At 43.0% G+C, this 21,264-nt stretch overlaps 1 protein-coding gene across 8 annotated transcripts; it reads left to right on the forward strand.

Annotated features, from left to right (window-relative positions):
* The first annotated feature begins 1,724 nt into the window (after nt 1-1,724).
* LOC117582055 lies at nt 1,725-20,418 on the forward strand. Of its 8 annotated transcripts, none has more exons than XM_034269599.1 (11): nt 1,726-2,144; nt 2,873-4,185; nt 6,226-6,252; nt 12,669-12,826; nt 14,475-14,882; nt 14,990-15,265; nt 15,432-15,959; nt 16,100-16,183; nt 18,479-18,691; nt 18,902-19,306; nt 19,475-20,417. In XM_034269599.1, the coding sequence occupies exons 2-11, from the start codon at nt 3,002-3,004 to the stop codon at nt 19,606-19,608; spliced, it is 3,417 nt and encodes a 1,138-aa protein (XP_034125490.1). In that variant the 5' UTR covers nt 1,726-2,144; nt 2,873-3,001; the 3' UTR covers nt 19,609-20,417. The 8 variants fall into 8 exon arrangements, with proteins under 8 accessions (XP_034125497.1, XP_034125490.1, XP_034125491.1 ...); XM_034269600.1 differs by having other exon boundaries at nt 12,690-12,826; XM_034269601.1 differs by having other exon boundaries at nt 12,696-12,826.
* The last annotated feature ends 846 nt before the right edge of the window (nt 20,419-21,264 follow it).

A 21,264-nucleotide genomic window follows, 5' to 3' on the forward strand; every position in this document is an offset into this window, starting at 1 on the left:
CACTCCTCGGAATCGGAAGAACAGCCAGCAGCTACAACAACAAAAGGACGAAACGAAAGAACCGAAATCCGGCAAAGAAATATACAAATAAACGAGAGGAATACGAAGCGAATGGGAAACGGAAAAACGGTTGACAAACCCACAAATGGCATAAAAAAAAGATGGAGAGAGAGAAGGAATTCGTACATAGAGCCAGAGAGAGAGAGAGAGAGAGCACAGCTGTTGCTATCTCACTCTGTGGCAAAAGTTTAATTCGTTGATGGATGTTGGGTGGGTGGGTGTGTGGTCGGCGGCGTTGAGGGGGTGGTAGGTGATGGTAACGAAAAAGTTTGTCATTTACTTTTTTAATTGAAATTAAAATGCTTTTCCAATAAGAAATTTCGCTGCAGGGCAAAAAAAATAAAACAAAACAAAAGAAAAATGCAAAAGCAGCTGCGCAAACTCTCGGAAAACCGAAGCAGGAACGGGAGCGAGACCCGAAACATCCTTTTGGAAAATGCATTGCATTTATTTTAATTTACTTTGTGTGGCAAATGGAAGGAGCGGAGGCACTGGGCCCCAAGAAAAAGAAAGAAGAAAAACCAACACAGAAAATGCCAAAACAATTGTCATTTGTTTATATAAGGCGGCGCGCTGTCGGCCATTGGAGTGAGTGAGAGGCGCATACGTATCGCCCTCTCTCACTCTCTCTCTCACCCATACTATGCAAATACGCTGCTCACTCATGTTTATTGGTTGCAGCCCACCTGAGCTGGCGAGTGAGAGCGAGAGAGTGCGGCGATGATGGCGAGCAAGCGAGATGGCAATGGCAGCTGAAAACGAACGTATGTGTGCCTGTCTGTATGTGTGTGTGTGGAACAGAAGAGAGGCAGTGGAACAGTGAACAGAAACAGAACAGAACCAGAGCCAAACAAACGAATTGAAAAAATAAATAAAATAAATGTAACTATAGACGGCGACGGCGACGACGACGACGACAGCGAAAGAGAGAGGATGAGCACACAGAGAGAGCGAACTGGTGCGAAAGAGAGGCAGTTGCATGTGTGTGAGAGCGAGCGAGAGTGGAAGAACGTCCTTGCTCCTTCGAAACGAAACGACTTCACTTCTGTGTTTCATTTGTGTGTTTGTCTTTTTATTACGTTTGTCATTCTACTTTTCGGGGTTGCTCTCGCACACACACACAAAAACACACACCACACTCTCTGAAATGGTGAATGAGAGAGGCAGTAGAAAGTGGCCAGCATATCAATCGCTTATACCACTCCCCTTTTTTCCATATGTATATGTATGGCTGTGTGCGGGCAATTCAAAACGTGCAACAAACATTCATTCGTATCTCGTTTTCGTATTCGTATTCGTATTCGTAGTCGTATTCTGGTTTTGCACAATCGCAGATACAGACACGCACACAGATGCAAACGTGCACACACAGATGCAGATACAGATACCACTGCTGCTGCTGCTGACTGCTTGCTGCCGCTTGCTACTGCCGCTGCTGAAACGATACGAAACGAAACACATTTGGCTCGCCTTTCATTACGAATTTGTCATTCGCAGACGAAGGTAATGCAATAATGCAATAAAATTTTTGCGCGCGCATTTCTCCTCTGCTCCTGGAGGTAGTCGTAGCAGTAGTAGTACATAACGGCTGCCGTGTGGGTGGGTTAAAAAAATAACACTCGAATTCACTCTCTCTCTGTCGTACGTACCCTGTCGTTCCATCTCTCTCTCAGTCGCGACTCGTGTGTGTTGCTGTGTGTTTCTGTGTGTGGGTGACTATTCATTCGAATGCAATTCGTTTTTCGTTGATTTCTCGGCGTTTCGTTTGGGGAAGCGAGTCACAGTCGCAGCGCAATCAGTGGCAACGTCTCACAATCTCAGTGACACGCCGTCGGTACGGTACACGGAGTCGGTAGTCGTCAACGGACACGGACAGGGACACACGGGGTCCAATCCAAACAACAATCAATTCGCATTCTTCAGCACACAAATATAAAATATTCCAAAATATTCGACAAAAATATATCCAACGAAATGGCTAAAACCAAAATTTTAATTCAAAATCTCACCTAAACCAAGTGCGCGTTGTGAGTGTTTTGTGTTGGAGTGTTCTATAATATTAAAATTGTTCAGACACAATTAAGGTAAATTACTTATTGGTTCATAATTAGACAGTTGCAGATTTATGCAAATGGAAAACAGAAGTTAGATCTTTGTGCCCACTAAAACATGTCATGTCGAGTAGGGATTGTTGTGGTTCTTTATTGGAATGACAGCATCAAAATTATCCATTACGGAGCGATATTTGTTGACAAATTAAAATCAACTCAAAATAATTCGATTAAAATAACTATAGATTGATGATACTTTGAAAGCGATTCAAGTTCCATTAGAGGCTTCAAGTTTTCCAATCAATACAAATAGAGGTTGGTTATACAGACTTTAGACACTACAAAGAGCTTCAAATAGCTATTTCATACTTTTTTATGGGGGACAAAAAATATCTGAAGTCTGAAAATAAATAAACCAAAGCATGCAAAAGCCAGAACTTTCTAAAGATTGAAATAACACCTAAAAGTCTAGTGGGTTTACGATTTACTTTTAAAATATTATTCCGAAAAATCTGGGAAGTTCAAGTTTGCAGAAAACTTCAATCTTCTTCTCGCTCAAAACGTAGTTGTCAGAACTACGAATCTCATTTCCAATCGGACACGGATATGGACAACCAATAGAGAATCTCCATTATAATTTGCATAGAAAACTCACTAATAAATAATTAAAAATGAATTAAAAGTTCATTAATTATTTATCTCTCTCTCTCTATGTTTCCATCTTGGTGTTTGAATGCGTATTTATTATTATTTTTTTATAGTATACTAAAGCAGAAAAAACAAATTAGAGAGTAATTAAAGCAGAAGGGGAATAAAAAACCAAAACATAAATCGGTTAAAAAAGCCGCTTTCAAAATAACAAACCACAAAAGTGTCGGCCATGATGAAGTATGGATTCTGTGACAAGTGAACTTAGTGAAAAGAACACAAACAACAATACAGAAATCAATAACAACAACTCAGCGGCGTTCAACAACAACAATTCAACAATCCACAATAATTACAGGATCAACATAAGCCACAACCATTCAACAACGTTTAATCACCATCCAACAACGTCGTTCAACAACAATCAAATCAGAAACTACAACAGCAGCGGCCACATCCACCAAAATTTAGGCTGCATCATCCCCAACAATCTTACCTGCAACATTCACAATTGCAGCAGCAATATCCTACCAATCCTCTCCAGCAATATGAACACCACAGCCATGTTGATGCACCATCAACAGCAGCAGCAGGCCGCCGCCGCGGCAGCAGCTGCAGCAGCCGCCCAACAGCAACAACAGCAGCAGCAGCAGCAACAACAGCAGCAACAGCAACAGAATGGCCGCGACGGCAGCAACAGCTCTCGAGGAGCCAACGATGATCGACCCAATGGACGGAGCTCTCACACGGGCCGCGGCTCCAGCTGCTCGCCGGCCAGCTCGCCCAGCCGCCATCCCAGTGCCGTGAGTCCTGTCAGCTCCCTGAATCACTCGATGATGGCCCAAATGCAACAGCAACAGCAGCAGCAGCAGCAACAACAGCAGCAGCAACACCATCAGCTGAGTCCCCCGCCGCATGTGGGAGCGGGGGGCATGCCCACTGGCAATGGTCTGCCCGCTGGATTGCCACCGAGAATGCCGCACGGACTGCCACCGCATTCGCTGGGTTTGCTCAACTCGCTGCAGATGATGCACCATGCCTCGCCGCTGGAGCTGATGGCTGCCGCCCATCATCATGTGCCGCCGCGATCGTACAACTCGCCGCCGCCCATCTCCACCTCCGATCCGAGCGCCAACGAGTGCAAGCTGGTGGAGTACCGAGGCCAGAAGGTGGCCGCCTTCATCATCAGCAACGAGACAATGCTCTGCCTGCCGCAGGCGTTCGAGCTCTTCCTCAAGCATCTGGTGGGTGGCCTGCACACGGTATACACGAAGCTGAAGCGCCTGGATATTGTGCCCTTGGTGTGCAATGTGGAGCAGGTGCGAATACTCCGAGGCCTGGGGGCCATCCAGCCCGGCGTCAATCGCTGCAAGTTACTCAGCTGCAAGGACTTCGATGTGCTCTACAGGGACTGCACCACAGCCAGGTACGAATGCACTGAGAGACACACAAGAAGAAAGTTCTTCAAATCATCATCTTTTCATTTAATATTTGTTGAGTAAAAGTCTTTTCAAATACTTTACTACCACAATTTTGTTGAGTGTACGCGCAGTGCCTAGTTGCATTTATAGCTCGGGGTTTGCTCTGCAAAATTTTCTCATTTCCTGTTTCCGCTTTAGCCAACTTACGCACTCAAAGTGCAGCCGATTCGCGAGCCCCCCCCTTTCGGCCAAAATGCAAATAGTTTGTGTGCATCGATATCGATTAACACAGGCAATCAAAAAACTTTCGTTTCGCTTTTCTCCTCATTTTCCGATGACATTTGGCGGAAATACGCAATGCAAACGTAACTCCAAGGACCTCCCCCGACCCCCCAATTCCCATTTAAAGGCCTACCTGCGCTGCACCCTCGTTTTGCTAACTATCCGAAAAAGCTGCGTAATTCTTTTGAGCGATTCTAACAATAGTTGGTGAAACAGTTTTTCCAGTTTGTTCAAGTTTTCCCCGCTCCCTCGCTCGCTCTCTTGCTCGCTGTTGTTGTTTTTTGTACGACGTGTGCGGTGCCCTGTCAGCGCATTTCCGTTCGAGTGGAAAAAACGACAAGCAAAAAGCACAGAGAAATAGGTTTTTACTCGTACTTGGCTTTTTTTTGTTGCTGTTGTTCATGTAATTGTAATTATTGAGTGGGTTCAGCGATTGGTGGGGTCTGGTCTGGTACTTGGAGTTGGCTATGAACAGAGAACAAAGCAGTCAAGAATCCGAGCTACTGGTTTTCTAGCAGCGAAGAAAGACCTTTGGAAGGTGTATGGAGCACTAGTATTATTTTCAAAGAATTTGCCATGAATTAAGAACTTTTTTCAAGAGTTATCTTCCCATAGAATCTCCGCATAGCTATGGGAACTATTGCAAGCTTTGACAGCCTTTTAAATCGAACTTAAGAAAAGTTCAAGCTTGTGGATGAAACGCAAAATAAACCCCTGAGAAAGATGATCTCTTTGAAAGCTTTATATTTCTCCCAGAACTTTTCTTCCCGTATTCAGAACAGAACTCAAATTGTTCTGGAAATTTAATGCTTCCAACATTAAAAAATCTTCGGTTGTCCATTAAAGTAATGAGCTCCATCGAAGAGCATTCTCATACAGTAACCCAACATTGAGACATCAAGAGCCAAAAGATTACAACCTTGTACTCCAATATCCCTTTTATACTGTTTTTATTGCGGTGGTGCCGAGTCCTGCGTTTGTTTACAGTTCCCAAGTGCAGCCGATACTGGAGTAGAACCCTTCCACAGACTCAAAGCCGTACTCGAATTCGTATTCGCATTCGTAGGATGACCAACCGACCGGCGGGCCGGTCGAGCGGTCGACTGTTCGACCACATTGCATTCAATGAAAAACCATCTAGTTAATTATGGAAACGGGGTTGTCAGTCAGACAGGGGAAGGAAGTACACACATGGAGTGTGCTCCAATGTGCACATGCGCTTTGGGTAGAGGATGAACAGAGAGAGAGGACGAGACCCACAGCCAGGAGGCGAGTACGTAGCAGACCTCACTGAACCGGACCGAACATGAGGAACAGTTAAAAATGCGGTTAAACCTATTATTAGGTTGAAAAACTTTTGCGCTAAATTGAAACAAGTTGAGGAAACTGAAACGGGTGAAAAAAAGACTTCCAAAAAAGGAAAAAAGAGGGAAAACTGTAACCGCTAAAGGCAGTTGCCAGTCGATATAGGAGTCGTCGTCTATCCCTCTTCTTCTCACTCTCTCGAGGGTTGGGGATAATTACAAATTGTTTGATGGGGCTGTCAGCGGTAAGGCGTGTGCATTTTCACACCCGCTTGCCCGCCAAAATGTGGATGCATCATATCCATCCATCCATCCATCCATCAATGAAAAGTTCCCTTTCCTCCTCTGACTTACAATGTTTGTGGGGAAACATTTTAATTTTGTTGTTTAAAGCTTACACACAACGTTTAACAAAAATTTTGCCTCACTTGTCTCTTTCTCTTCTCTTTTTAATTGCAGATGCCTATCGATCAAGCCACCAGAGAGGTAAACATACAAGTATAATAAAAAAACTATGGCAATAATTTCTCTCCTTCTCCCTTTTACTCTTTTTTTATATTTTTGGTTTTTGTTTTCTTGGAAGAAAGAAACGCATCGATTGCACCGTTTTTTTCTATACACTTGAGAGTTTTTAGAGCGAAAAGAATTTTTTTATTAAATTAATTAATCTCGAAACGGAAATTGGGCAAGCCGCAAAAAAAAGCGGAAGTTGCAAGGATATTCGGAGGGTTCAAAAACAGTAAACTTACAGTAAATAGAGCATGACAAAAAAGGGTTTATCCGATAAGAATTTTTGGGTTTAATTTTTTGGGAAGTACGGTTATAACGGTAGATGGAACAGGTGGGAAGATTGGATTTTTATGTGAAGTTATATCGATTGAAACGGTTCTGAATTTGAGGGTTTAAGATAATCTATAGCTGAAACAAAGGGAGAGAATAAAACCATGTGATAGTAATTTTGAACTGGAATTGAACTTTAAATTAAAAAATATTAAAAAAGAAAACGGGTGAACAATCAAAAGTGCTCCAAACCAAAGCTTAATGTAAACTTTCAGCTTAAATTCTGCATTATTTGTACACACACAGAATCGAAATTAAACCGAACCAAAAGCTGACGGCAAAACAAATTCAAAACATATAACCTTCAATTTACGCAAAAAAATAATTCTGTTTTGATAAAAATCAACTTAAAATTTCAAACTGTAAATATTTAAATAAATACACAACTATATTTTGGGTTCTTACTTGGAGCTAATCAAAATTCTCAACTTTTTTCACTCTAAAACACTCTTGAGCTCCCCATCCAATGTTCATATTCTCCTTTTTGTTCGAAATCGAAATACTTACGTTGCAATAATTTTTTATTATATTTGTTTGCCTTTGTTGGGGGCTTCTCATATGGCAGCCCACCCCAATAATCATTTTTAAACATATATCTACACTATAAATAGTTCTTTGATTTTTTTTAATGTGCTCATAATTACAAAAATTATTGACACTGACATTTCGTGTGTGTGTTGGCCATAAAAATAATTCTGTCAGCATTTGTGTGTGAGTGGCTCTTTGGTTCAGTCAATTTGGTTTTGGCAAATGGCAAACAATTGATTTTGATCACAGTTGACAGTCGCGATCCGTGCCGCGCTCCATACCCCCCATACCACCATGGAGTTGGCTAAAACGACGTTTAGGCTTCGAGAGCGGCACCGACCAAAGACCGAAAAGGTAACTCTTGAAGGTAACTCCACTGAGCCACAGCAACAGCAACTGCAACAACAACGTGTTGTGACTGGGCTGGTGGGCACACCTTTCCACTAAATTGGACTAAACCCCCTCCCGTACTCCGATTCCGATTCGAGCAGCTTAGAGACCACAACTATGCAAATTGCTCGGGCCAAGTGGAAAAATGTTTTTCAAAAACAAAAAAAAAGAATTGAAAACCAATCGATTGATTTGACTTCATTTGAGTTTAATTTGTTGTTAAATTTGTTAGAGCGTCTGTGGGATTAGGGAGATGATTTTGGTGAATGGTTTGGGGCAGTTATGGGAAATAAATGGTAGCTGAAAGAAGGTTGCTTCACAGATGAATGAAGGATGGAATAAATTGTTGGGATAAATGTGAGAATGAACTTGTAGTGGATTTGAAAAGATCAGTTTTTTGTAGCAACTATTCTGTTATCTATAAAAACATTTTTCCGTTAAGCAAATTATCATTTTAATATGCATAAAAAATCCCAAATCAACAATCAAACAAAATGGCAGAATAAATACGATTTTTCTCATAAATCTCTCGAGTAGACGAAAGCAAAGATGTGAGATGGGGAAATTCAAATTGATTACAAATAACTTAACACAAATTACGACAGCCACATTGATTTATAGTATGAATTTTATATGCACGGCTTTTGTTATACGGACAAGACTATAATTTATGCCATCAAACAACAATACCCAGCCCGACTGTTCAACTGTCGAATGTCTAATCAGAAATGACTGACTGACAATCAAGAGATCAACTCCACTACACAGATCCCCGACTCGAATCAACTCCTCAGGCTGTCAAAAATACAGACACAAATGTGGCAAGTAAAGAGGCAGAGGGGGGGGAAAAAAAACAAATTTAATTATATTAAATTTCTAAAATAATTCGAGAGTAATTTTGCATATCCATATACACATCTTTTCGGTTTGAGGTGTGAGTTTGTGCATTTTGCAAATCCGAATTAATTGAGTGTAACCGAAAAACAAAAGCAACATTGTGAAGGGGCTTCTGTTCAATCTAAATGTAGCAACAATAGTTCAATTTATTTTTTACAATAATTACATAGAGCCCAGCCCCCCCCCCCCTGAAAAACAAAACTGCACCCAGCATTCAAATGGATATTTTGAAGCATATGTTGGTATAAATATTCTCTCATCAGCATCATGAGATCCAGCAGCTTCAGGGCGGTGAAGTAGGAGGAGGTGGTGGAGCCAGGCAGGCAGTCTTGAGTGGATCTCAAACCCCATTGTTGGTGTGGCATGTTTGTAACTATTTTTTGTAGTATTTGTTACTTAGTTTTTTTTTTGTTTTGTTGCGAACTAAATGAGTTATTAGCACGCCAATTGAAAATTCAAGTGAGTGTGGAAAAAAACGGCATAGGCTAGAAATCTGCACTAATATATGTACTAAAATATATATATATAGTATAAGTACTGTTGTGAATGGTCTCGGGGAAATCGCGTAGTCGCCTGAGTAAATTATATGCGAAAGAAGGCCACCCAAAATTGCTAATTAGCATATGCATTCGCTTTGAATATTTCACTGAGAACAAGAACTAAAGCACATATAATTCATGCAAGTTGAGACTGGTGGGAATAAAGTGTGAAACATGAAAGAAGTTTTCCGTGAAAGTTCAAAGTTTAAGGAAGATTTTAAGCAAGTTCTTGTTTGTTTAATGAATTCCTTCTGCCAGAGAAACTGTCAATCAATAGCGTTCTACCATTAACAGATTCAACTATCCATTCACAAATTCCATTGTATTATATTTCAAACGCTCAGTTGATCTCTCAGCTTTTACCGCATTTCCCATTGCCATTTCTAATTCCAAATACTTGTACCATAGTAATTTGCAATTGCATTTGTTTGGAACAATCTGTAGTTGAGAGTTTCTATGCCGCTATGTAGTTTATCATTTGGTGAAGCGCAGGCCGCAATTCCCTGTGTCCAAGCCCCACAATTAGCATGGAGATATCTTTGGGTCGTACCCCCTGCTCGGGCCAGGCCCTCTGGCACAATCGGTCTCGGGCGAATGCCATGTCATTTGTACATTTGCATGTCACTTAACAATGAACACAAAAGATGACCAAAGGCACAGGCACAGGCTGAGCTAAGCTGAGGCACAGGCACACAGCCGATGTTGGCAGCGTTGTCTCGTTTTGCGTAAATGCAAATTCCAATAACATTTATATTTAACTGAAAGAAATTCGAGCCAACTTCAAGCGAAGCACAGGAAGACCAAGACGGTGATGGAGACGGCTTCTTTCTGAGAAATTGTTGTGTCGGTTGTGTCGCTTCGAAAGCGGCTTATAGACAAATGGCAGAGGATTGCCAGGCGCGAATCAATTTGAAGCTATAAATTCAATTAAAATTCTACCGAGTACTCATTCAAAGTTGTAATTGCGAATATGGAAATTGTGTTGCAGTCAAGTTTTAATTGTCGGTCGGTGGGTCGGTCGATCGCATTGATTTAGTTGCTGGCAAACACGCGCTCCCTGGCCACAGGTGGCAACTTGGCCATAAATATAATTGATTTGCCAATTTGCAGCGGTAGCTGGATGAATCGCCAGTCCAGACGGAGGAGTCTCCGGCTAGAGCCCTGGGGCAGTGGGTTAAGCTCAGAGAGCGTGGAATCGATGACAAATGTTGGCAACGCCTCCCCGGATTTTCCCCCACGACATTTGTTCGTATTCGAATCGCAATTGGAACTATCTGTTTGTTGGATTTTTATAACTTGTGCTGCTGCTCTCGATCCTGCCGACCCAATTGAGTGGCACATTTAGCACAGTTTGGCGCATATTTTGGCGGCTGTTGCTCAAGCCCAGCCGCAAGTCAATAATTAACAACTCAGCTATCCCTTGATTATTGAAATATATGAGTACGAGTACGAGTGTACCAGGAGAGGGGACGTTCGTCTACAGCTGCAAACAGGTTCAGGTTTTGTGGTTGAGTGTGTGTGTGTGTGTGTGTCTGCTGCAAGTTGCAAGCCTCTCAACCGGTTCTACGCTACGCGAATGCTTTTCATCTCCTTTTCGCTCATTTGCTTGCCGCCAGTTTGCTGTTGTTGCTGGGGCAGGCATTGGCCAAAGCGACTATTTTGACAAATTGTTGTTTATTCCTGACTAAACGTTTGCCTCGCCGCGCGCAAGAAATGAAAAATGACATTTGTGGCGAGTGACAACAACAGTGCATAAATTAGTTAAGCGGCAGTTGGATTTTTGGGTATTTTCAATGCCATATGCCATGCATTTGAGGTATTTACGGACTTTGAATAATTTGAATAATTAAATTATTATTAAATTAGTCTCACTTTAATGTCAGTCGTAACCTAATTGATCAGAAAATAGTTTGCAACTGCAGCAAATTGTTCCTCACATCCCATGGAGGTCACGTCATAATTTGACTGTTACGCAAATTCCGTAAAACTGCTTATCCAATCTTATCCGAACCCTATCCGACATATTCCACATACTTATTCCAACGAAAGCCACGAATTTGCAGGACAAGACAAACATGTCAACGCGGCAGCAGCGCAAAACTTTCCAATGAAAGTGCCTGCCCCAACCCCAAACTTTTCATAATAAATCCATCTTCAACTTCATCTTCATCTTCAACTGACTGACGGATTGTTTTTTTTTTGCACGTCACAAACTTGGAACAACGGCCTTCCGATTAGATCCGAAAAACACTTTCGCTGGACCGAAAGACACTATCATGTGTGTGTGTGCCTCTTTCTGGGTAGGGAATGATTCATTATGTGGGGCGCCTCTTTACACGACCCACAGCGAGGGGCTAAGACAACAATTCAAAAGTTTGTTTGTCATTAAACGTTTAATGGAGCACAATTAAAATCCCGCCACAAATATTTGTTGTGGAAATATGTAACTGCAAATATTTGTTGAATCGTTATCCAGAGTACGCACAATTACAAATGCTATGGTTCATCGTTTCGCCATACCATAAGAGTACTCCGTACTTGTACGATCTCTGGCTACCTGTGTTTATTTGCCTTTGTCTTTGCCTGAGTCTTGCTCTTTGGCTGTGTGCAACGGGGGGCACCTGTTTAACACCGACAAACATTGAATGAAGATTCCATAATTTAATTGCTAGGAAGCATCTGGAAGTGCCCCCTTCTTAGCTCCGGACAGCTGGGGCACACAGGGATCGGTCTATTTGCCCAAGTCTTTGGCTCCCCTCTGTAGTATTTGCTGCAGTTTAAGTTTCTTGTTGGTGTGTGCCTCGAGGGCGCGGGGGGTTTTTTATCTCTTGTTTGTCATAACTTCCACCCGCTGCGCCAAGTTGTTTATGCCTTTTCGGTTAACTATTTAGCTTAACCTGCGTCAAGTATTTGTGCAAGACTTATTTAAATATTTTATATACAAATAGCAGCAATTGCGGGCATAAATTACTAGAAAAATAGTTGAACTCTTTTTTTTTGTTGTTCACTCTTTGTGCTTTGGCTCTTTATTATTATTGTTGCTGCGTTTTGGTTGTACCATTTTTTATGGTCGATAATTAAAATGGTAGCACGTTTCTTTTCTTGCCTTTTCGAGTTTGGCCTTTTTATTTGTCTCAAGTCAACGGGGTGGTTAAAGATGGTTAAAGCTTAATTAGGGTATGTTTGTGTGTGTGTCTGTATGTGGACCGAAGAGTCACATAAACGGGGAAGCCTAAAATTCGCATGGCACACAAGCGTCGGCTGTGGGAGAGACAGAAATATGACTTGGTAATAGATTGCAAAGGCGCGCGAGATTCTTTGGAAAGTTAAACAATGATGTTGAGGATTAATGGGCAAGACATTTTAGCAATAAGTCAGAGAGACATTAAGTGGTTGTTGCAGTGGTTCCAAAGAGGTTTTTTTAGCTTTCAAGTTTATGAATTTATTCAATGTACAACAACAAATATAATTTAATTGTGCATTCTTTTTCAACCTTTAATTGTTGTTTAAAACCTCTAAAATTATAGTTATGTCTCTGTATATTCATATCAAAATGCAATAGCACGAAACATTCAGCATTCGTTTTACCAAACTCTGTTCCCATTCCCATACATTCTTTTGCTGAACGAACTATGATCAATGTGCTGAGGCATTTGGTTTTTTTTGTACTGATACCAAGAAAATTGTCCATTACTTTCAACCCAACAGTAACTCTCTGCAATTCCGCAGTTCCAGACCGGGTAGACCGCCCAAACGAGGACCCGTGGGGCTCTCCCTGCCGCCCAGCCATCTATCACAGCATCCGCAGCTGAAGAAGCATCGCCTGGACAACGGTGACTATGCCTATGAGAATGGACATATTAGTGGTAAGTGAAGTGGAAGAGCTTGTGAAGAGTTTCTGTAGATTCCCATAAACCCTGCTCTGACGATATTTTCCCACTTGCCAATTGCGAAGAGACTCTCAAAATTGAGTGGCATGGCTGGGAGCGCCACGAATTCGCATTCGAATGGTAATGAAATCATTTCGAGATTGGCCACAAAACTTGCTTTTGGATATCAGTTTTTTTTTGTGTTTTTCTTTCTCTGGCTTGACTCTGTGCTGCCGCCATTTGTGATTTGTGTGTGCTCGATGGTCGTTGTTGTCGGCTGATTACTACTTACAGCTGCCAAACGAAAAACAGGCGATACGGATACGGACACAGCCACAGATACAGATGCAGATACACTGGGCCGCCACGAAGTACTACGTTCCCAGAGTGCTGGCCACAGATAAATGGCAGCCAAACGGCAAAGAGCAATCAAGTCTAAATTCCAATGCGGACTGCCATATGATTTGTACAGGAAATCGCATTCAGCTGAAGTTTTCGAATTGAATGTGTATCGTGTTGTATCTGTATCTGTAATTATGATAAGTACACGCGGACTCACATTTAATTGATTTTATTTCTCTGTGTGCTGCTGTTGCTGTCGATTCTTTTTACATATTTTTTCTCTATGGCTTTGGAGAGCCTGACAACTTGGTGCACGCCCATTTCTATTAATGTGTCCGAAACGCACAATATTCGAAAGATATTCGTAGAGGCCAAAATCGAAAGAAATCTCATTTTCTTTTTCTTGAGAACGATGTGCCGCCGGCGCCTTCTGTACCAAAAGAAATACAACAAACAAATCAACCGATCCACCAACTTCACTGAACTCAGAGAGAGAGAGAAGAAGATGAACATGAAAAAAAGTGTTTGTGCCTTGTCATCAGGCGGCCATAAAGAAAAGGTTCTTTGAGTGAATTATGGGGCGTTGATTCTTGAGTGATATTGCATTATTAATAAAAAAGAAGGAAACACTCTGTAGAATATATAAATTTGTTAACTGCACTTTCGTTGAAGCGAGCCCATGGTTTAATTGCATTTTGTGGAGGAAGAAAGAGTCCGAGTTTTTCACCAAAGTTTTAATTGCATTCTGCATTTTCTATTAAATTAAGCAATTTACTAAATGTTAAAGCATTTAATGGACATACTAAATTGTCAAGCTATAGATACATAAATACAAATGACACACACACACAGCAACATATGAGCACAAAGCAGTATTTCCATGTGAATTTATAGGAGGTTGGCGTGGCGTGTGTGTTTTTAGCTGTTGTGTTTAGTCTGGCCTGCTGGCTTAGACAATAAGCCTGCTATATATAGATATGATTTTATATGTTTATATATATACAAATACATACGCATATATCTGCATAGACAGGAACAGGTGTCTGGTCTGCTGGGCGAGCCATCAAAATGAAAGGCAAATATTGTTGAGGATGGACAGAACATTGAATGCGTTTGTAAATTAACTACTACCATGTAAAAGTTGCAGTAAATATTGATTAATTTCAAGAGATACCAGCGCAGGGTACTTGAAGCTGTTTAATTAGAAGATTTAGAAGATTTCTTTGGCAACTTAAGAGATGGAGAAGAAACCCTTGACTTGCATCAAAAATCACTCTCAATCTTCTTTTTATCTACTTTACAGATATGAATCGACTGGAGAAGTCGCCACTGCTGGCTAATGGCTACAATCCGCCGCCCATCAATCACATGGCCTTTATGCAAATGAATGCCCATCATCCTGGTGCGGCGGCTCTGATGTCTCCCGGCATGCCACCTCATGGCCTGCATGCCCGGCCCGAGAGCCAAATGCTGAAGGCCGCCGCCCAGAATGCGGGCATGTCCGCTGCCAATATGGATGCCCTTGCCCGTTCAGGTATCTGGGAGAATTGCCGTGCAGCCTACGAGGATATTGTCAAGCATTTGGAGCGTTTGCGAGAGGAGCGAACGGATGACCGGCAGCAGGTGATGGGCGTCAGTGGAGCCGTTGTGGATCGTGTGGGCCATGTCATAGTGGGCGATGTGAAGCCCAGGGATCTCAGTTCAAGGAATTGTAAGTAAATCACAGAAAATATATAGCTAAATAGTATGAAAAATTATCATTTCCATTACCTCTTACTCAATCAATCTGTTTTCTTTTTGTATTTCCCCTTCCTTTAGGCTCCCCCACGCGTCAGAGTCCGGTGTTGAATTTAAGCAAATCCGGCGGCAACACCGATCATGGTGGCAGCAATTGTGATGCTGGCAGTGAGCGTAGCGACTGTCATTCGGTGGCAGGTTCGCCCAGGGGCTCTCGCAGCCTGGACGAGGGCAGTCGCAGCGGTGGTGTTGGCGGTGGCATTATTGGTGTGGAGGATGACGAGGAGGAAGAGGAGAACCTGAGCGACGAGAATCAATCTGAAGCCGATGAACGCTGCCTGGCCAAAGACGATGAGGGTGAGTAGACTTTGCACAAGCGATTCATGCCACGATATGTGACACGCGCGATAAGCGATAACCGATAACAGTGACAACCAGACTGACTGACCGAGTGAATGACTCTGCTCTTGTGTGTTCTCTTTCTCCATCTCAACCCCATCTCTGTATCCATCTCTCCTGCCAGATTTGAGTGACACGGAACGTGATAATCTGTCCACGGGTTCGGCAGCCGCCGCTGCAGCAGCAGCCGCGGCAGCAGCGCATCTCCACCAACATGCAGCAGCCGCCTCGCACCATCATCAGGCAGCAGCCGCGGCGGCCGTTCACCATCTCGGCGTGGTGCCGCAACGCGGCTCCCCTTCCGCGGAGGCAGCCGCTGCTGCCGCCCTCCAACATCAGCGCGCCCTCAACTACTCCCAACTGGCGGCAGCTGCTGCGGTGGCCAATGGGGCAGGTGCTGCTGTGGTCAATGGTCCACCTGGCGCCGGTGGCGGTGGCGCCCTCACCCCCAACGAGGCGCTGATGGCTGCTAATGATGCGACCGCTGCAGCAGCCCTGGCTGGCGGCCTGGCCCTGGGTCCTCTCGGCATCGATGCCCATGCCGCCGTACCCGCCAGCTCAACGGAGACGTTGCTGAGAAATATCCAGAGTCTGCTCAAGGTGGCAGCCGATAATGCCCGGCAACAAGAGCGTCAAATCAGCTACGAAAAAGGTGAGTTGCAGAGGCAATTTATGTTGCAGTTGCAGTTGCAGTTGCAATATGGAAAGTGGCGATGTCTGAATCGTGCTGAGGCTGACCTTAACTAATTTTGGTTTTCTGCTTTGTTTTCTTTTGTTATTTTTTCTATCTAGCGGAGCTCAAGATGGACGTACTGCGAGAGCGCGAGGTGAAAGATTCGCTGGAGAGACAACTTGTGGATGAAAGGAAATTAAGAGGTAAGCTTAGGGAGGTCAAAATGGTAAGGGGTAGGAGAATAAGTCAACAGAAAGGGAAAATATATCAACAGTAACAATGTCAATCTCTTAACAAATAATTATCCAAAAACACACAACTGTTTCACCTTATTGTCAGTCACTCCATTCTGGCATTTGATGATCCATCCCTAGTTTGTGGAGCAAATTAGCCTTGACAGTGTCCACAGATCTCTGGACTCTGGTCTGGCTCTGACTCTGTCTCTGTCTCTGCCTATGCCAATTCCAATCGTGCGCGCCTAATGCAAACTGACTCAAATGACAATGACACCTGATATGCCGACTGTCTGCCCTGTTGCCCCAGGCCCGCTGCCCCCACTACACCACTCCCTTGTGGCGCTGTGGTGGTCGTCGCCAGGCTGCATAAAAAAGGGTTTTAAGGCTCAGGCTGCCGTTCCTTTACGTTCTGTTCTGTTCGTTGTCTTGGGGCCGTTTTTCAACAGAAATCACAATTCAAATGAATTTAATATCATTTCATTATTTAGTTACACTCGAATGATTGGCAAAAAGTAGCAAGACGCAAGATGACGATGACGAAAGGGGAGTTGTTCAGTTCTGGATACAGGTTTAAGAATGTGGAATCTGAGTTGCTTTCAATTACAGGCAGAAAGTTGAGAGTTGAGTGCCAGAGAAATCTTTTAATTGGTTGTTGCTATGTCTCGGCGCTGACTTCCCATTAAAGACCTTAAAAGGGTTGTCGGAGACTGGAAAGGGGTGGCGGTGATGGCGAGGAACTAAGCCTAATTGAAAGCCAGATAGAACAGGGGTATCCAATGAGCCAATTATACCACAGAAAAGCTTAATACTGGATCAGGGCTAACCCAATAAACATGTTTATAAATCCATTATTCAGAAATTCTGCACAAATTCTGTACTTAATTTTGGTAATATACCAATTACCGGCCAGTACTTGATAATATAATCACTAACCACATGTATGGCCCACAAATTGATCTATATATCAAGCGATATATTGGGCCCACGCTCAACACTCAATCAAAAGGCATTAGTTACGCGACCGACCACTGAAGTAGCTTAAATCATGTGCCAACCCTCAAATTTAGAAGCCGCCATTGAAACACCCAAAAAAAGCTCAAAGAAAAACTGTATCAGAGCTCCACCCAAAAACTTAAGAATTACAAACCGAATGGAAAAGGGAACGAGGGCAAAACCCAAGAGTATAATTGCCCAACGACTGACCGACCAGGAGGCTATAACTTACATCTCTCTCTCTCTCTCTGTCCGTGTTACTTTGTGTGTAGTTTCCACCGCCCGAGAAAATTATGCACTCGGAAATAGGTGGAAAAAAAGGCAGCCGCATAAATCAGCAAACGAAACGAAACCAAAGTAAAGTCGACTCCGAAATGAAAATTGCATGCAACTATGCAAAATGCCACACAGGCACATAGACATCTAATTGCAACTAATAATAACGCCGGCGATAAACATCGCTCTGCTGTTGTAGAACATGGGGCCAACAATTGGCCATTTGCAATGGGAGCGGACTCTGGAGAGAAACTCCGCGTGGGTGCAATGCCATGAACTCCATTCCAAACCGAACCGATTCGATCCTCGGTGAAATTCAATATGCCTGAAACAACAGAATTGATTTGATGTTCTGGCTGTGGCTGGCTCTGTTTGCTGGATCTGCTTGTGGGCACACTGATCGTGGCTGCGTGGCTCCACCCTCAAAACGGCTGTCACCACGCTTCACTGCATCGATCGACATCGTCGATCAGGTCGAGTTTTCAATGTTCTTTTTGTTGTTGCTGTTTTTCGTTTCTATGACTCGCGATCTGGAATGATTGCAAGTCAGGATCAATAAGCATAATTGCGCCCACACACACGGCCGGATGCGCAGTTGAATTGGCACGGGCACAGGCACAGGCACGGGCACGGGCACGGGCATGGGCACTGGCAAAAGGCAACAAGCCAAGGGAAAGCCAGGGGGAAACGTTTGAATCGATCAAATTACCAGTTACCAGCATTTCGAGATCAACATCACGATCTATCGATGAGTCGGTTTATGGGTTGTGGCTCTGCGTTTTTGCTGTTCCATTTCCAGGGAAGGAATTTAAAGGTAGTTGCTGGAGTTTTGGGTGTAGAGCGAGAATCGCTAGCGGATTAGTATTTGGTTTAAGGTTACACTTTGTAGCTGCTTGCAAAGAAGAAATATTAAATATTAGAAATTATGTTCTGGTCTTAATCCTCAAATCAATTTTCTCTTCTCTCTCTCTCTCTCTCTCTCTCTCTTTGCAGTGCTCTACCAAAAACGCTTCCGACGAGAGCGTAAGATACGCATTCGCTACCAGCAGCAGCTCGGCGGCGGCCTTAAGGTCAGCAATTCGAATGCCAATGGCAATGGCGGTGGCGCCTGCAGCGACGCGGAGGTGTGCGGTGGCAGCATCGTCGGCGATGTGAAGTGCAACAACAGCAGCAGCAATAGCCGCGACGGCGTCGAGGCGCTCAAAGGTAAGTGGCTAAAGGGGCAAGGACAAGCACAACGCATGGCTAACAGTTCCCCACTCCCATTTCCCCCATCTCCCACACATGCGGCTCTCTCTGGCCCCCCACACCCACATCTGTCCCACCCCACCCCCAACTGCGTCCCACGCTCCACACCCTACGCCCTACGCTTATCTAACCAACACAGCGCCCTCTGCTTTCCCTCTACCCCCATAGACAACGACGGCGGCAGTCGTGGCGGCAGCGAAAAGTCTGACAAGTCCCTCAGCTCCTCCTCCTGTGATGTGACCGGCCATGTCACGGCCTCCACTGCAGTCGCAGCCTGCTCCGAATCCCCCACCCACTTCAAGCGCGAGCCGCACTCCGATCACGAGGGCTCCATGGAGCGCCAGCCCCGCGTCCCCTCTGGCCCTGAGGACGAGCCGCGTTGCGGCAGTCGCGAACGGGACGAACGGCCTCCAAGTGCTGCTGCTGTGGCCGCCGCAGCCGCTGCCGCTGAGGGAAGCCTTGCCGCTGCAGCGGCGGCAGCAGCAGCGGCCGCTGCCAGCAATGGAAAGGGTCCTTGGAGCTATCCAGGCATCGACCTGATGGCCACCGGCGCCTTCTGGCAAAACTATTCCGGTGAGTACTTGAGCGGGGAAATTTTTATATATTTTTGAAGGGAAATTGCAAGCAGGAAACTTAGGAATTTTAGAGGAATTAAAAGGGATATATTTTACTATTCAGCTACAACACCTACAACCCCCCTTAACACTTTCCTTTTCGTCATATCTATTTCTCCCCTTGCAGAATCTTTAGCCCAAGAGCTGGAAATGGAGCGCAAAACGCGTGCCGCCAATGCCGAGCGTGATGTGAAGAGTCCGCTGTCAGAGCGGCCGACGGCTTACTACAAAAATTCAGTGCTCTTCGGCAGCGCCAACTAAACCCACAACAGACCATCCCGATCCGTTCCCAGGCTAGGTAAGCGATGCTCCACGTGGTGGCACGTGGCAAGGACATTTATGATCTCAGAGTGCAATCCAGGCGACGGCTGCTCTTGAGTGGGACAACAAAATACATTTGTAAATATCAAAACCTAAGAGTAATGAAGTAGAAATTGAGAATTTTGAACGTTGCAAACGTTGGAGCGGCCATTTTGTATATAGATCGTATATAGTGAAAAATGAAAGAACTTCCGATGTGCAGTTAGAGGGCTTAGATCGAATAATATCCCAGTTGTAAGCTTGCGTTGTATATAGAAAGCAGTTAAGAAAGACTTTTGGATGGAGTTTGGAGATCGGAAAACACTTGAAGTTGGCATAGCATTTAGCATCACTCCCCCAGAAGAAGAAAACGCAAAGAAGGAATACCATTTATAGCATTGCTTATAAACACTACGATATAGCTTCAATTTGAGTATATAAATGGATATATCTCAGTATGTATGTAACCACATGTAATTGCGTATACATAAAACCTAAAGATATACATAGATTTATTATATGAAATAAATGGTACATTTTACGAGCCGCTTTTTAGTGTTTTAAATGAAGATGATGAATCTATGATTTACTTTTACGACGTACGAGTACATTTTTTAAAGCTAAGATTTTAATTTATTCACTAGCCTAGCGCAAGAGTGCATTAAGCCCGTAATAAGTACTAACAGAAAGAGGATAGCATCTAATACAAATTAACTTCAAGTATTTCACTTGCCTAGGCATTAAAAAGTAATTCATATTATATATATATATAAATATCTAATAATAAATATTAATGAAACAAAAGAATAATAAATGCTAAACAAATAAAATGAAAGAAAAAAACACTTGTATGCCCGTCATTCAAAAACATATGTTACAAAATACAAAAAATGAGAAAAGAAAAAAATATATAAAAAATGGAAACTAAAAACTATTTAAACGCTTCATATGCTATGATATATACACCCTATATATATATACACACATTAACTTTAGTCATAAACAATAGTCAAAGGACAGATACGAGTAATTCCCTGAATTCACCATGAAAAATAGCGGTCCCGAAAAATTGTGCAACATTTCGCCGCTCGCTGCAAAAACAGAGAGAAAATTATTGCAATAAATACGATTAAAATAATACGAGTACAGCAACAGACAGCAGAGCAGACAACAAGCAACAAGAAAAATCCATAACAAAAAGCGAAAAAGTTTAAAAATAATATATAATAATAAATTATTATTGCAAAAATAATAAAGCGACAAACTGTTGTTTTCATTCACTTTTATTTCGGTGGGTTGCCGTTGCCCCAAATATTAATCAAAATTATTTGTTGGGGCATTAACACCTTTTAGCTTTAGGAGTTGTTTAAAGCTTTAATGGGTTTTCCAATTGGTTGTAAAATGATTGCCAGATGGTGAAAATTATTTTGCATTAAATTATATCGTATAAAATGAAAGATTATGCTTTGAAGGATACATGGGCTTCCATTTTGAATAGGGTATTTAAATCGCAGAAGTCAGAGACAGAAAGCTCATAAAAAAAAACTGAAATAAAACTTATTAAAAATGGCTCAAATTTAATTGTAGGCAGAAAAAGATTTACCCACAGGAAGTTCC

This window comes from Drosophila guanche, unplaced genomic scaffold (assembly GCF_900245975.1).
Source record: "Drosophila guanche unplaced genomic scaffold, DGUA_6, whole genome shotgun sequence".
Classification (NCBI taxonomy): Eukaryota; Metazoa; Arthropoda; class Insecta; order Diptera; family Drosophilidae; genus Drosophila; species Drosophila guanche.

What these genes read in the sequence shown, in the direction of transcription:
- LOC117582055 (XM_034269599.1), top strand. Translation starts at nt 3,002, where the DNA reads ATGGATTCTGTGACAAGTGAACTTAGTGAAAAGAACACAAACAACAAT. An exon ending in AGGGACTGCACCACAGCCAG is followed by an intron (nt 4,186 to 6,225) that starts GTACGAATGCAC and finishes TTTTAATTGCAG; the next exon opens with ATGCCTATCGATCAAGCCAC. An exon ending in GGATCTCAGTTCAAGGAATT is followed by an intron (nt 14,883 to 14,989) that starts GTAAGTAAATCA and finishes CCCTTCCTTTAG; the next exon opens with GCTCCCCCACGCGTCAGAGT.